Here is a 15,824-nt window from a genome sequence, read left to right on the forward strand (position 1 = left end):
ACAAATTGGAGGAACAACACCTCATTTTCCGCCTGGGCAGCCCTATAGCTCGGAGGACTCAACATTAAGTTCTCCAATTTCAAAAACATCCTTTCCCATCCCCCAACTCCCTTCGCAGCCCCTCCCCCTCCCTTCTGTTCCTCTGATCGACCCTTCAAGCCACCAACCGGATTCATCCCTCCATCGACCAACCAGGTCGTACCCTCTACATATGTTCACCTATCGCTACCTCACCACCCCGTGCCCCCATCCCCCACCTCCCCATTTATCTGTAGCTCCCCTTACACCCACCCCCATTCCTTAAGAAGGGTTGCCCCCGAAATGCCGACTTTTCCACCTCCTGATGCTGCCTGGCTTGCTGTGTTCCTCCAGCCTCCTGCTTGTCTACCTGCACCTCATGATGGCTGGAGCAGCATGACTAAACATGCCTGACAGTCACTCCCAATATCCACAAGCATGTCGTATCCCCTCAGGGACAGAAAAAACCGGGCCTAAGGGAAGACACTCTGGCAAGTTCTCTCTGACCCACTAGAGTGATCCAAACCACTTCAGCAGATCCCATGAACCCCAAAGGTGCTGGCTTTCTGTATGATTTATATCCCAGTGAGGGTCAGGTCCACATCCCACTGGAAGAAGTAAAGAGTATCAGTTATCCCAGAGCTACATGCACTGCTCCTTGCATAGTTTAAATTCATATGCCTCGAACTTCTTAATCAATTCAACTGGAATACGCTTCGAACAAACACAATCTCTAGCTGTTTAATTTTTCTTTGAAGCTCAAATTTATAAAAGATTTGGAGTAAGCTTTAAATGTTGTTTATTTTCTTCGTATTTTTATTAAAACTATTTTTTTTCCCCGTATGGATGCTTTGGGCAATATTCTTCCTCCAACCGTCAATATTATCGAAGGGGTTCAATTGCTCATTTCATTTTGATCTATGACCTTTTCTGTACAAGTGGCTATCAGACTTGTCTGTATTCCCAGAGAAGCCAGTTAGGTGTTCAGGTGCTTTGAGGCAACCAGGAATCTGCTATGTCAATGTTTAAAAACAATTGTCATTTCTTGATTTTGCAGCGAGTCAACAGAGAGAGGCAAGCTCATTAATGTTGATAGAAATGTGTAATAAATTACAAGGTATTTCTGCAACTGCTTAAGCAGCAGCTGTAAATGTTGTTCCTCGATTGTCACCAGCGTTCTCCCGAATCATGGTCAGCAGTCATCGAAACGTCGATTCTCCTGCTCCTCGGATGCTGCCTGACCTGCTGTGCTTTTCCAGCACCACGCTCTCGACTCTGCAGTCCTCACTTTCTCCTAGTAGTAATAATATATTGATATTGCATCTTATCAAGAATGTGCATTTATATAGCACTTACATCAAGGCACTTTACAGAAGAGCTAAGAAACAAATTTTGTCACCAAACAACATACTCAGCAGGAAGGGAATAGTCAAAACCGTTCATACTCAAAAACAAATGTACAACTCTTTACTGGGGTTCCATTGAGGCATATAAGATGAACAGATAAATCTCGGTGTCCAGGCACACAGATCCTTGAAAGTTGCCATCCAAGTTGATAGGGTTGTTAAGAAGGCATACAGTGTGTTAGCTTTCATTAGAGGGATTGAGTTTCAGAATTGATAGATCATGCTGCAGCTGTACAAAACTCTGATGCAGCCACATTTGGACTATTGCAGAGAGTTCTGGTCACTGCATTATAGGAAGAATGTGGAAGCTTTGGAAAGGGTTCAGAGGAGATTTACTAGAATGTTGCTTGGTATGGAGGAAAGGTCTTCCAAGGAAAGACTGAGGGACCTGAGGCTGTTTTTGTTAGAGAGAAGAAGGTTGAGATGCAACCTAATTGAGACATATAGGATAATCAGAGGGTTAGATCGGTTGGACAATGAGAACCTTTTTCCTCAGATGGCGATGGCTAGCACGAGGGAACGTAGCTTAAAATTGAGGGGTAATAGATATAGGACAGATGTCAGAGGTAGTTTCTTCACTCAGAGAGTAGGTAGGAGCATGGAACGCACTGCCTACAACAGTAGTAGACTCGCCAACTTTACGGGCATTGAAATGGTCATTGGATAGGCAGAGGGACGAGAATAGAATAGTGTAGGTTAGATGGGCTTCAGATTGGTTTCACAGGCCGGCACAACATCGAAGGCTGAAGGGCCTGTACTGCGCTGTTATGTTCTATGAAAGACAATTGGACCAGTATGTATAATTTGCAAGCTTTATGTTTTTCTCTTTCTGGGTAGTGAGGTATCAGGTTGAATGATATTGATTTTAAGAGGCATCATAAAAGAGCAGCGAGAGGTGGGAAAATGGAGAGGTTTGAGGATGTCCTGGAGCTCCGGACCTAAAGGATTGGCTGAAGCCATGGCTACCTCTGGTGGAGTGATAACTGATGTCTAAGGACCAGAATTGTAACTGTGCCGTTGTCTGTGAGATCTGTGGGTCTGGCAGAGATGACCAAGATAAAGAGGGAAAAGGCCATAGAGGGATTTGCAAAGCAAGCTTAGAATTTTAAAGGTGAATCATTGCTGTGATGGAAGTGAGAAAGCAAGGGCTGAAAGATACTTCAGATCAGTGGTGGTGGCTTGTGGGTAATTACACTTTTGATTTTGTAAGAGGCAAGTAATTGCAAAGTTTCAAAATTTGAGTATTTATTACAAGTTTTCATCTCTGTAGTGTCCACCACTTTTCACCCCCCCTCCTGCCCCTCCTGTTAACCTTTCCACCCATGATCCATTTCAATGTTCTAGTGAAGCCCAACCCAAGCTGGAGAAAGAGTATCCTGGTTTCCACTCAGGCACTTCACAGTCTTCAGGGCTCAACATTGAGTTCACTAACTTCGGAGTTGAAACATGGTCCTCTGGGTTTGGTCTCAGCAGGGAACCTATTTTCTTCTTTTCACACGACCATTAACACCTAGTTCCCACCTTCATATTTTCTTTAGTACCATTACCATTACTATTCCCTTTGTTTTTTGCTCTGGACTCCTTCACCATCAGTTCTGCTCATTCTTCCTCCTCTTCAGCAGCATAAAATTACCATTTCCCTCCACCCCCTGCAGTCCCATAAAGAGTAATTGTACTCGAAACATTAATTCTGTTTCTTTCACCATAGATGCTGCCAGACCTGCTGAGTTTTTCCAGCACTTTGTTTTAATGTAGCTGTTTCATTACCTGTGTCACTGGGTAATGAGATGGCTGGATAAAGCATTGATATTATTGGGTGATGAGAGTTCAGGAGCATTAACAAGCTGCTGAATGAGATAATTCCAAATTCAAGATGGAGGCAGAGTAGGACTCTTCAATTGGAGCTTGTCTGCTTCTTCTGTTTTTTTCTGTCATTTTGTGTTTTGTTTTTCCTTCATTCTTCTTACCCACCTCCCATCCTTGAGCCTCAAGTGAAGTAATTGTAGACTTCCAGCTTTGATAGCTTCAAGGTGAATCCAGAGTGGATTCCCAGCTCCGAGAGCCTTAAGATAAGGCCCAGCCTGATGCGGTGTGGAGGCGAGGACTGGACCAAGGTGATGTGGAGGCAAGGCCTGCTGCAATATGGTCAGGAGGTGAGGTGAGGCCGGTACAGTGTGGAGGTGAGGTGAGGTTGCTGCAGTGTGGAGGTGAGGTGAGGCCGGCGCAGTGTGGAGGTGAGGTGAGGTGAGGCTGGTGCAGTGTGGAGGTGAGGTGAGGCTGGTGCAGTGTGGTGAGGTGAGGTGAGGCTGGTGCAGTGTGATGAGGTGAGGTGAGGCCGGTGCAGTGTGGTGAGGTGAGGTGAGGCCGGTGCAGTGTGGTGAGGTGAGGTGAGGCCGGTGCAGTGTGGAGGTAAAAACAATGACTGCAGATGCTGGAAACCAGAGTCTAGATTAGAATGGTGCTGGAAAATCACAGCAGTTCAGGCAGCATCTGAGGAGCAGTAAAATCGACATTTCGGGCAAAAGCCCTTCATCAGGAGTGTGGAGGTGTGATGAGGCCGGCGCAATGTGGAGGTGTGATGAGGCCGGCGCAATGTGGAGGTGAGGCGAGGCCGGTGCAGTGTGGAGGTGAGGCAAGGCCGGCGCAGTGTGGGGGCGAGGCGAGGCCGGCGCAGTGTGGGAGCGATGCTTGGTGCAATATGGTCAGGAGGTGAGGTGAGGTCGGTGTAGTGTGGAGGTAAAATAAATGACTGCAGATGCTGGAAACCAGAGTCTCGATTATATTGGTGCTGGAAAAGCACAGCAGTTCAGGCAGCATCTGAGGAGCATAAAATTGACATTTCAGGCAAAAGCCCTTCATCAGGAGTGTGGAGGTGAGGTGAGGCCAGTGCAATGTGGAGGTGAGCTGAGGCCGGCACAGTGCGGAGGTGAGCTGAGGCCGGCGGAGGTGAGGTGAGGCTGGCGCAGTGTGGAGGTGAGGTGAGGCTGGCGCAGTGTGGAGGTGAGGTGAGGCTGGCGCATTGTGGAGGTGAGGTGAGGCCAGCGCAGTGTGGAGGTGAGGCCCAGACTAATTCTATTTCTAAAAAAGTAATTTACAGAATCTTACATAGATTCATGCAGTATTTGAGCAAAATAAAATATAATTCTGCAAGTACAAATTCACCCCACAAGCTTCTCTGTGTGTGAGAGAGAGAGAGAGGGTGTGAGTATGCATGTAACGGGGTGTGTGTGTGTGTGTGTGTGTGTGTGTGTGTGTGTGTGTTTAGTACATTGGGGTCACCTATATGGTGACATAAACCCAAGATCCTGGTTGAGGCCATACCCACGAGTACCAAATTTGACTATCAGTCTTTGCTCGGCCACTTTGCATTGTTGCCTATCCTGAAGTGCCTTCCTCCAAGATGAACATACCCACACATGCACCCTCACTCAGACTTATACTCACACCCTCTCTCACAGACACCCATATACCACCACACCCCCCCCACACACACACACTCTCTCACACATGCACATACACACATATAAGTTTGTTGGGTGAATTTGTACTTGCAGAATTACATTTTATTTTGCTGAAAAACTGCGTGAATCTTTGTAAGATTCTATAAATCCCTTTTTTAGAAATAGAATCAGTCTGAACATTGGGGCACAGACAGCCTTACACAGGGCACCTCACATCTTCAATGCATTATCTGAGACAACATGGCACCTCTTATTAAAGTTCACTTGAGAATGTAATTTTAAAAAGGGTTCTGGGATTTACATATGAAAGATTTGAATTGAATTTATTGTCACATGTACCGAGGCACAGTTGAAAACTTTGTCTTGTGAGCAATACAGGCAGATCACAGAGTTAAATAGCATAGTTAAGTAAATAATAGGTAAACAGTGGCAAAAACCAAAGCACAGGTACAGACGAATGCTAAGAGTTTTTGAGCCCATCAGTATTCTAACAACAGTAGGGAAGAAACTGGTGCATGTGTTCAGGCTTCTGTATCTTCTCCCCAATGGTAGAGGTTGTAGAAAAACATTGCCAGGGTGGGATGGATCTTTGGGAATGCTGGCTGCCTTTCCTTGACAGCAGGCAAGGTAGATGGATTCTTTAGATGGGAGGTTGGTCTTTGTGATTGTCCGGGCCGAGATCACCACTATCTGTAATTGTCTCCGATCTTGAATGGTACAGTTGCCATACCAGGTACATCCAGATAGAATACTCTCGAAGGCGCACCAAAAATGTTTGCGAGGGTATTCATCGTCATACCAGATTTCCTCAGCTGCCTGAGGAATAAGAGACATTGTTGGGCCTTTGTAACCAGTGCATCCACATGAAGAGTCCAAGAAAGCTTGTGGTGGATGACCACTCCCAGGAGCTTGACACTCTTCACTCTGTGCTGTTAATATTTGGGGGGGTGTGAGTAACATCCTGCCGAAAGTCAGTAATGAGTTCCTTGGTTTTGCTGGCGTTAAGAACTAGGTTGTTCTCAGTGTACTATTTTTCCAGGTCTTGCACCTCCAGTCTGTAGTCTGTTTCATCGCCATCTGAGATTCGACCGATTATGGTGGTGTCACCAGTGAACTTGTAAATGGCATTAGTCTGGGGGGCTCCAGTGTTGAGTGTTAGTGAGGATGAAATATTGTCCCCAGTCTTCACGGATTGTGGTCTGTGGGTCAGGAAACTGAGAATCCAGTTGCAGAGAGTGGGGCTTGGTCCGAGATCACTAAGTTTAGTAATTAGTGAAACCAATATGGTCGTTCTAAGAGATGAGAGACTTAACAAACAATCCAGGTTCTTTTCAATTGATAATTTCAGTTGCATCACACTGTAAACCTTTGCTATAAATTCTGTGTCTTACAAACTTATTCTCCACAACCACCTGGTGAAGGAGCAGCACTCCGAAAGCTAGTGCTTCCAAATAAACCTGTTGGACTATAACCTGGTGTTGTGTGATTTTTAACTATGAAATATAAAAGCAGGCGTAATCTGCTTTTGCGGTTAGTTGAGAGATTAATATTGGCCAGGACATGGGACTGTTCTTCATAGTTCCTTAAATTATTCGTCTGTAAGGCCTGCAATAAATAATTCAATTTTCCCGATTAATTCTTTGACACGTTTAAGTTAAAAGGATATTTTCCAATTAAAGTGATTAATGTAACACGTATTAACTAATGAAGCCTGCTCAGTACACCCTTTATCCCCATATTTAAAATCGACTCTTGGATGTAGACCAGTTTCCATCTCTGGAGGTCAAAGGAATGCGTAGACACATCCTCTGCTACATCACACGGCCTTGTTCGTGGACAATGGCCTTTTCAAGAAAGATTGGCTCGTCATTCCTCAGAGGAGGGAGTGTCGTCTGTTAGTACACAGAGATGTGTAATGGGGTTACAACAACATTGCGATTTGAGTTGTATGATATTGTCCAGCTGTCAGTCCAAGGAGAAGGTGGGTGTAGTGATAATATCACCGGACTAATAAATCAGCGTCTTGGGCTGATGCTCTGAGGATTTGTTTTCAAATCCTACCACAGCAGCTGGCGAAGTTTGAATTCAGCAAATAAAATATCGAATTGAAAGCTTGTCTCGACAATAGTGCCATAAAAGGTTCATTGATTTTCATAAAAATCGATTTGTTTCACTAATGTCCTTTAGCGAAGGAAATCTGCCATCCTTGAAGGTCTGGCCCAGTATGTGACTCTAGACACATTGCAAATGTGCTTGACTCTGAAATCATTGAACACGACAATCAGTGCAAGGGAGATTCGGGTTGGGCAACAAATGAGAGCGAGACCTACATGCCATGAAAGAATAAAGAAAAAAAATTGTAAGTGTTCTTGTGTTGAGTGGGGTGATCAGAACCAAATTTATTTACGTCAGATCTTCACACAAACGCTGCAGTTTTTTTATCATTCACAATGGGAAAATGTACATTCTATGAGCCTCTTGCAGCATTTCCAGATCGCGCGTGTGTGTGTGTGTTTTATGTTGAACTTTAAGAAGCTATCTGTTCTGGCTTGCAAAATCTGTAACTCTGTAAAGACAAAACTTTTTGTCAAAATTTTTCATCTTGTACTCATCAGGACAATTTGCAAGAATACCAGTTCAAGGGGAAAACCAATAATTATACTGCATGAGTGGAGAATGCTGAATGATTGGCAAGTGAACTCTAACTAGTCGAGGCATTGTCATGGAGAAAGCGCCAATCAATGATAGATATTGCTGGAGAAACTCAGCAGGTCTAGCTGAAATGCCCTAGAATCATAGAATCCCTACCGTGCAGAAACAGACATTCAGCCCATCGAGTCTGCACCATCCCACTGAAGAGCATCCTGTGCAGACCCACCCCATCTAATCCATCTCGCCTGCACATCCTTGGACACTATGGGCAACGTAGCGTGGCCAAGCCATCTGACCTGCACATCTTTGGACTGTGGGAGGAAACCAGAGCACCCAGTGGAAACCCACGTGGACACAGGGAGGATGTGCAAACTCCACACAGACAGTCGCCTGAGGGTGGAATTGAACCCGGATCCCTGGCTTTGTGAGGCTGCAGTGCTAACCACTGAGCCACAATGCTGCCCTCCCCCACCCCCATCCCAGCAGCAATCGGCACAGGGGTCCTAGTCCTGCCATTGATTTTCCTTATTGTTCTGAGTAATTATGGTATTACCTTCAGGGGAGGAACGATGACTTGGATACTTTTAGATGCTGGTAATCCAGGCATTTTTCCATTACAGTAAAGGCTTTTGACCGTGTTGATTTGCGACTGAATATCTTTTGATCTAGATTTTTTTTCCTGCCCACATGTTAGTGGGAAATGGCCCATAACTCTTTTCAGCTCTTTTTTTTGGTCTTGGAAAGGAAATGTGGCCCATTTCAGTTTACAGCTGGAAATAGTCTGAGAGATAACCAGTGAACTAACAGGGCAAAACAAGAGCAACATGTTTTTCAAATGTACAGCTGTTTAATTGCCAAGATAACTCTGAGCTGAACATAATTGTTATTGTTCTGTGGAAATTTGGGGAGTAATTTTCTGCACTTGCCTGGAGCTTTTCGAAGGGCAAGAAGCAAATTCAAGGCAATGGCATTGACCGCAGAATCTTTCAGGCACGTTCACTGCATTTACATTCAAGGTCACAGTCTTGTGGAGAAAAAAAACAGGACCTACGCGCTCACAACCCGACTACAGATGTGATACCTGGCAGGGTTGGGCGTCTTCCTCCAAACCTCCAGTGAATACAAACTCCTTCAGTAAAATCTGACCGGGTCAAATAGCCACATTGGCTGATGCCAACAAACTAAATGAGAGTGGGCAAGCAGAGCTGACCAAGGAGGGAGGAGTCTGAGGCCCACTTAAAGATGGGAGGGTTTGGTAGACCACGGAATGTAAAGGGTGTGGTTGGCGTGGGCACTGGAAGGATCCTGGGGAATGGAGAGGGGAAGTTGGCACTCTGGGGAGTGTGGGTGGTTGGGTCGGGTCACAATGTTGCAGTTGACCTCCTCCCTCTTGCTTGATTTGGCAAGGGGAGAGATGGGGTAGCAGGATATGTCCGGAGTGTCTGAGATGTTAGTCCCAATTAGCCTACCTGATGCTGTTCCTCCCGGTTGATGCACAGTCATGTCATGGTCCCTCAATGCCTCCAGCCTCGGTAGAGAATGAATGAATGAGTGAATGCATGGCTGGAGCAATGGGGGAAGGGCCATGTGCATAGCCGGCAGATACCAATTCCTTTGGACCTGGTGTCCACAGCAGCTAACATCCGGTTCATGGAGGCAGCTACGCACTCACATGTTGAGGACAGCCTGTAACGGTTGGAACCTGGGCAGGCTCCTCTGCCCTTCGCTTCAAGTCTACAGATAATCTTTGCCAAAATATCACCCTTCTTGTCTATCCATCTTGGTTAGCTCATGAATGGCCACATCTGGACGTTGATTGTTGGTGGGTTCTGCAGGGACCTGTTCCCCAGTAATCCTCAGGGTGTCTGAGACCAGTGGAGTTACTTCCTCCTCTAAGTGTGAGCTCAAGTTGATGCTGTGTTCACCTTAGACCTACACTTGATCGAGACAAATGACTTTGTGCAGGAGGACGGTGGGAGTGCAGACTCTGAGACTCATGACTTTTCCTCCTCAGTGGTGTGGTTTGTGGGGCTGATAGGGATGGGTCTTTTTTATTCCCCCCCCTTTGCTCAGGAATGGGATTGGCGGCACGGTGGCACAGTGGTTAGCACTGCTGCCTCGCAGCGACAGAGACCTGGGTTCAAATCCTGACTCAGGCGACTGACTGTGTGGAGTTTGCACATTCTCCCCGTGTCTGTGTAGGTTTCCTCCGGGTGCTCCGGTTTCGTCCCACAGTCCAAAGATGTGCAGGTTAGGTGAATTGGTCATGCTAAATTGCCCGTAGTGCTAGGTAAAGGGGTAAATGTAGGGGAATGGGTGGGTTACGCTTCGGCGGGTCGGTGTGGACTTGTTGGGGCGAAGGGCCTGTTTCCACACTGTAAGTAATCTAATCTAATCTAATCTAATCAGAGACTGTAAAGAAAAAAGACAAAGATTTGTTTGTATCTTGAGTTCCCACATTTTAGTGACAGCAATGCTGTTTCCTGTACAGATGGGAGTAGAATATTGGAGTCCCTTTGACTGACTCGGTGCCTGTAGGTATCCAATCTCCTGTTACTGCAGGAAAGGCCCCCTTGCTCTCCTGCTAGCTCAGTGGACTGCTGCTTGAGACGGTGAGCAGCTTCATGTCTTCCACTTATCATATTGGTTGTTTCCCTGCAGAAGGAGAGAGGCCTTAAGAGACAATAGTATGGCTACAGGAGCACTCTGTCTGCATTGATTGATAATGAGAGAGATGGCAATTTCCAATGCTGTTATTGTTTGTGTGCTTTACTTGTAAGAAAAAATTGATGTAAGGGAAGTCAGGAGTTAAAGATTTCTGAATGAAAGGTTAGTGCCTTTAAAGCGCTACAGTTGATGTAAAACAGGTCAGTATTATAAATAGATTAGATTACTTAGATTAGATTACTTACAGTGTGGAAACAGGCCCTTCGGCCCAACAAGTCCACACCCACCCTCTGAAGAGCAACCCACCCAGACCCATTCCTCTACATTTACCACTTCACCTAACACTACAGGCAATTTAGCATGGCCAACTCACCTAACCTGCACATCTTTGGACTGTGGGATGAAACCGGAGCACCCGGAGGAAACCCCGGAGGAGACACGGGGAGAATGTGCAAACTCCACACAGACAGTTGCCTGAGGCATGGGCCTGTGATGCCTGTGATACCTGGCAGATGTTTAGTACAAACCCATTCTTTGTCGCTGTCTCCTTGTCCCGTGTGAGTTTTTGGTGAAAAGCCCAGTTGTGTACGTTCACCTAGTTGAGGTGAAAGGTCAGTGAAGCTGGCGATGTATGAGCCGATGAGTGTTGTAGCTCCTTTTATGTTTAAACATGAACCCTGGCAGAAGTGAGAGTGGCAACGCCAGGAGAGTGTCACTTTGGGAGCTGCAATGTAGTGACAGACACTGAGGTTTTCATAGAATCCCGATAGTGTGGAAACAGGCCATTCGGCTCAATAAGACCCTCCGAACAGTATCCCATCCCCCTCCCGTATTACTCTGTGTTTATACCTGACTAATGCACATAGCATGCACATCCATGAAAACTATGGAGCAAGCTAGCAATTCACCTAACCTGCACATCTTTGGACTATGGGATGAAACTGGAGCACCCGGAGGAAACCCACGCAGACACGAGGGAGAAGGTGGGTTTTGTGATGGAGATGCCTGGCAGCCACCCTCCTGTGTGATGGTGCACTGCAGCTGCAACTTTACAGCATTCACTGGCACCAAATGGAGCAATTAGTGGTTAGTGTGCCCCTTGGTGTTGCTATGAACATCATCCTCCTACATCACTGGAGTCACCCATGGGTGTTGACCCATACAGCTATCATTCAGGCTGCCTTCATCCACCCGAGCAGCTGCCTGATGCCAGCCCTTCTGTCCTGACTAGCCTTCTGGAGAGCCTCTCAGTGCAGCAACTGCCTTTTACCTGGACCCTAACACCTCAGCTGGTGGGCTGAGGTGGTTGATGCTCCTGGATTGCAGAGTGAAATGCCTTTCGAAATATAGCACCCGGAAGATTCTGGAAGCTGGGGCAGAACCTCCTGGCTGTAAAATTTGCCATTTCTCTCACACATGCATGCGCAATGAGGAAAGCGGGCGACCTTCCTCCTGCAAAATGCAATTATTTCAGCTCACCTCCACATTCACCTTCAAAAGAACAAGAATGTGGCCCTTCCTTCTTGTGGCTTGATTCCCACTGGACCAATCTTTAATAGGAAACTGTTTTTGTTTTGTAAATAAGTCAAATTAGTTAACCACCTGCTGGCAGTATGTTTAAGCATATTGTCAGGGGATTCAATTGTGGTATTATTGTAAATTTCCAGCACGTACTTTAACATAGGCATTAATATCTCTTTAAGATATTTTGGTATAGAAAATACATACAAAGTACAAATTAGGCCACTCAGCCCTTGAAACTGTTCCACTGTTTAAAGAGAATGTGGCTGATATCATTGTCAACCCTACCTTCCTTTATACCCCCCACATCTTTGGATTCTGATATCAGTCAAAAACCCATCTAGCTCCGACTTAAAAATATTCAATGACCTTTACTCCAGTGCTCTCTGGGGAAGAGAATTCCACAGACTAAAGACCCTCTGAAGAGAAACAGTCTCCTTGTCTCCTCCTTAAATGGGACATGCCTTATTTACTCCCACAAGGGGAAGGATACAGTTCCAATTTGTCCTCGTACGACAAACCTTCATTTGAGGAATCAGTCAAGTCAGCCTTCTTGCACTGCTTCAAATGCAATTATAATTAAAAGACAATTATATCATTCCTTAAATAAAGAAACGAAAGCTAGACACAGTACTCCAGATGTGGTCTCCCCCAATGCCCTGTACAGCAGTATTTATTTATTTAGTAACAATAGCTCTATTACATTAAAATGAAAAAGAAGGTCGGCAATATCTACCATTACGTTATGTGTGTGACTGCTATGTATCCTGTTTTCAATTCATGTCCTAGCTTTAACTGACCATATGGTCAGTATAAAATTCTCTTTTGTGATTTCTACGTGCAAACAGGAAACAAATTCTTCCTAATTCAAGCCTACATTTACCTATGAACAAAATGCCTCTTGCTGACACTTTTTTCAGAATTAAGTTTTGTTTGGACAACTTGCTCACGACTGCATTTTATTTTAGTTTTACACCTCCTCCTAAAGCTTGCGCCAATGATTGGATTAGGATTAGGATTAACCTGAATACCTTATAGCTGAAAACTATATGGAAGACATGTGCCTTGCAACTTGGGCATGGCTAAATTAAGTCTATGAAAGTAAAAGGTTTCCTTCAGATAGGGTGGGAATGTGCTGACACGTCTCTGGAATCTTGCCAGCTCACCAGAGGCTGTCACAGATATGAGGGATATAGCCATTGCCAAGTCCCTAAGCTGGGAAAAGCTGGAGGAAAATGTTAAAAATAGGAATGAATTCTTAGGAGAAACAAATTTCTACTTGTGCAGAATCCGATTTGTGGAGTTACTGACTTCAAAATTCAGGGCTAGTGCAGTATTCCTCCTGATGAGAAATAGGCAGAACCAGATCTTCCATATGGATGAAACCCACCAATTTTGTATCACTAAATGGAAATGGTCTGTCCCTTCAGAGCAAATAGTATTTGTGCTGTCAATTAAAACTCTTCAGATGGTGGAAATCTGAAATTTATACGGAAAATGTTGGAGCAAGTCCAATCCCATCTGTGGACAGCGAATCACAGTCAAGGTTTCAACTCCAAAGATTCCAGAGTAAGAGTCAGTGCAGAAGAAGTTCTGGAGAAGCACCTTCTTTGAAGCTTCTTCTCAAGTTGCCTTTCTGATCCTTTAGATGCATTGACACATCTAAAGTGTTTGAAAACTGAGTACCTGGTGTGTTGTTTGCTTAAAGCTGTCTTGGGCATAGAGTTAACACGAATATTGACTGAGTGATTTGCAGGCACGATGATGAATGCTCCCACCCTAAAAGATAAAAGTAAAATTGTTTTTCAGATTTGTTACTTTTGGAATGTAGGAGCTTTCTTATTCAGTCTGTAATTGAGGTGTTACAGATTCTCTCCAATTGTATTATCTGGTTCCTCACAATCTGATGAGGTGAGTCACGGTGGTTAATTGTTTTTGAATTACTTTTTTTTGTCTTTCAGAGGAGGAGCGGAGGGTGATAGCTAACAACCGTGAATATAACGAAAAGTTTCAATATGCTGTAAGTGAAGATTTAGTCTTTGTAAACACTCCAAAGTCTATAATCTGCAAACCATAATCCAATAACAACAGAAAAATGTAGTCAAAACTCATCGGATTGAACTTTAAGAAACTTTATGAATGTAACTATGTTAGAAGGTATAGTAAGGGAGTGTATGTTGTATCCTTGCAGTCACATGTTCTAAGGTCATGTGATGTGCTATCTTTGTGACAGTTCCTTTCACACATGCAAAGTAGCTATTCTAGGAGTAAAAACATAATTAAACCTTTCCTCTAAAGTGACAGATATGGTTATTGCGAACTCCTGCCTGACTACAAAAGTATCTCTTGTATTGCACTGCTTTTATGCAGAGTAATTTTCTTAGGAAGTCAATGTTCTTCTTTATAGAGTTATATATTATTTCACGTGCTAATATGTTTCAAAGGCATTTATGGGCGTTCATTGAAATTAAGGTCAAAATAATAATAATTATTACCAGTAACTGCATATACAATGCTTATGATTACTACCAATAATTACACATATCCTTCGGAGACTTGCAGCCAAACAATTGTGACAATACAAGTATTGAGGTCAAGAGGACCAATTGGCTGGTTAAAAAGTCAATTCCCAAATTTTTTAATGAACTTTTTTTTTGATTATCTTTCTTTCACTCTGACTCTGTAAGATTCCACATGTTTCTCCATTACTTCATGCCATTAATTGCAATAACTTGCAACAAGAACCACTTCTCAGGCCTTCACCTTAACTGTCCTGTTAATTAGGTGATGCAGCTCAGAATTGCTAAAGAGAACAGCAGCTCTCTCTGTGAATATTACAGAGCTGTCTTTGGAGGAGGCATGATCTAAAGCTACAGCTTCTCTATTTGATCATCAAACTGTCTCCTTAGTACCTCAGTCCTGAGCGATCTGCAGAAAACTCTTGATGCTGAGTCAGAAAGGGCAGGTGTCGGGACTGCCCTGAATTTGCTGTTAATTTCATTAGAACTGATATTTCCAGTCTGCTAACTGAAACCTACAATACATAGCTGACAAAGGCTAAGGGTTAATATGAAGAATGAATCATTTCCTTACACTATCTATAGATAGGTAAAATGGCACCATGGGCTATTTCATTGTCCTTTCAACTATTAAAATAACAAGTTAAATAATCCCTGGTAAAAACAATGACTGCAGATGCTGGAAACCAGAGTCTAGATTAGAGTGATGCTGGAAAAGCACAGCAGTTCAGGCAGCATCCGAGGAGCAGTAAAATCGACGTTTCGGGCAAAAGCCCTTCATCAGGAATAAAGGCAGAGAGCCTGAAGGATGGAGAGATAATAACCCGTGGTCTCCAGTTGAAACCTATCCAAGAATAGAGCGGTAAAAGCTTCCAACTGAAAGGATTTGAGGTAGAATTTGTTTGCACCTTAGTTTGGAAACTACTGCTTTAATTTGGGGTGGCACGGTGGCTCACTGGTTAGCGCTGCCTTCTCATAGCGCCAGGGACCCTGGTTTGATTCCAACATCCAGCAACTGTCTGTGTGGAGTTTGCACATTCTCCCTGTGTCTGCGTGGGTTTCCTCCAGGTACTAAGGTTCCCTTCCACAGTCCAAAGATGTGCAGGTTAAGTGAATTGGCCATACTAAATTATCCACAGTGTTCAGGGATGTGTAGGTTAGGTGCATTAGACAGGGGTAAGTGTAGAGTAATAGGGTGTGGTAATGGGTCAGGGAGGGTTACTCTTCGGAGGGTCAGTGTGGACTGGTTGGGTTGGGCCTGTTTCCACACTACAGGGATTTTATGAAATTGCCCGCTCTCGTGATGTATTCATAGTAAATGGGTAATACTACTCTATGATGAAAAATATTGTGGAAAGTTAGAATAACATATTATTGGGAATGATAACTTTTACTGCAGCCACAACTGCCAGCCTTAGCCAGTTTTTTTTAACGTTGCATGTGATGGGATACGTTTCGTGGAGAGAGGATGAGCAATCTGAACATATGGCTTGTATTAGAGTCAGTGACATCTGGAATACCATAGAGTTCTTCCCAAGGGAGTTTGAAGCACTCAGATGCTTAGAAAACAGGACCTCCAA

At 44.4% G+C, this 15,824-nt stretch overlaps 1 protein-coding gene across 1 annotated transcript in view; it reads left to right on the forward strand.

The window, feature by feature from the left end:
• Positions 1-15,824, forward strand: part of atp8b4 (ATPase phospholipid transporting 8B4) — a 254,191-nt gene that overhangs the window by 111,981 nt on the left and 126,386 nt on the right. The window contains exon 4 of the mRNA XM_043677403.2: positions 13,687-13,745. Within this exon, the coding sequence (XP_043533338.1) occupies positions 13,687-13,745 (59 nt within the window). The remainder of the gene's footprint in view (positions 1-13,686; positions 13,746-15,824) is intronic.

Source organism: Chiloscyllium plagiosum, unplaced genomic scaffold (assembly GCF_037043375.1).
Source record: "Chiloscyllium plagiosum isolate Xiang-an unplaced genomic scaffold, Cpla_swu_hap1 HiC_scaffold_39, whole genome shotgun sequence".
In the NCBI taxonomy this organism is placed as follows: domain Eukaryota; kingdom Metazoa; phylum Chordata; class Chondrichthyes; order Orectolobiformes; family Hemiscylliidae; genus Chiloscyllium; species Chiloscyllium plagiosum.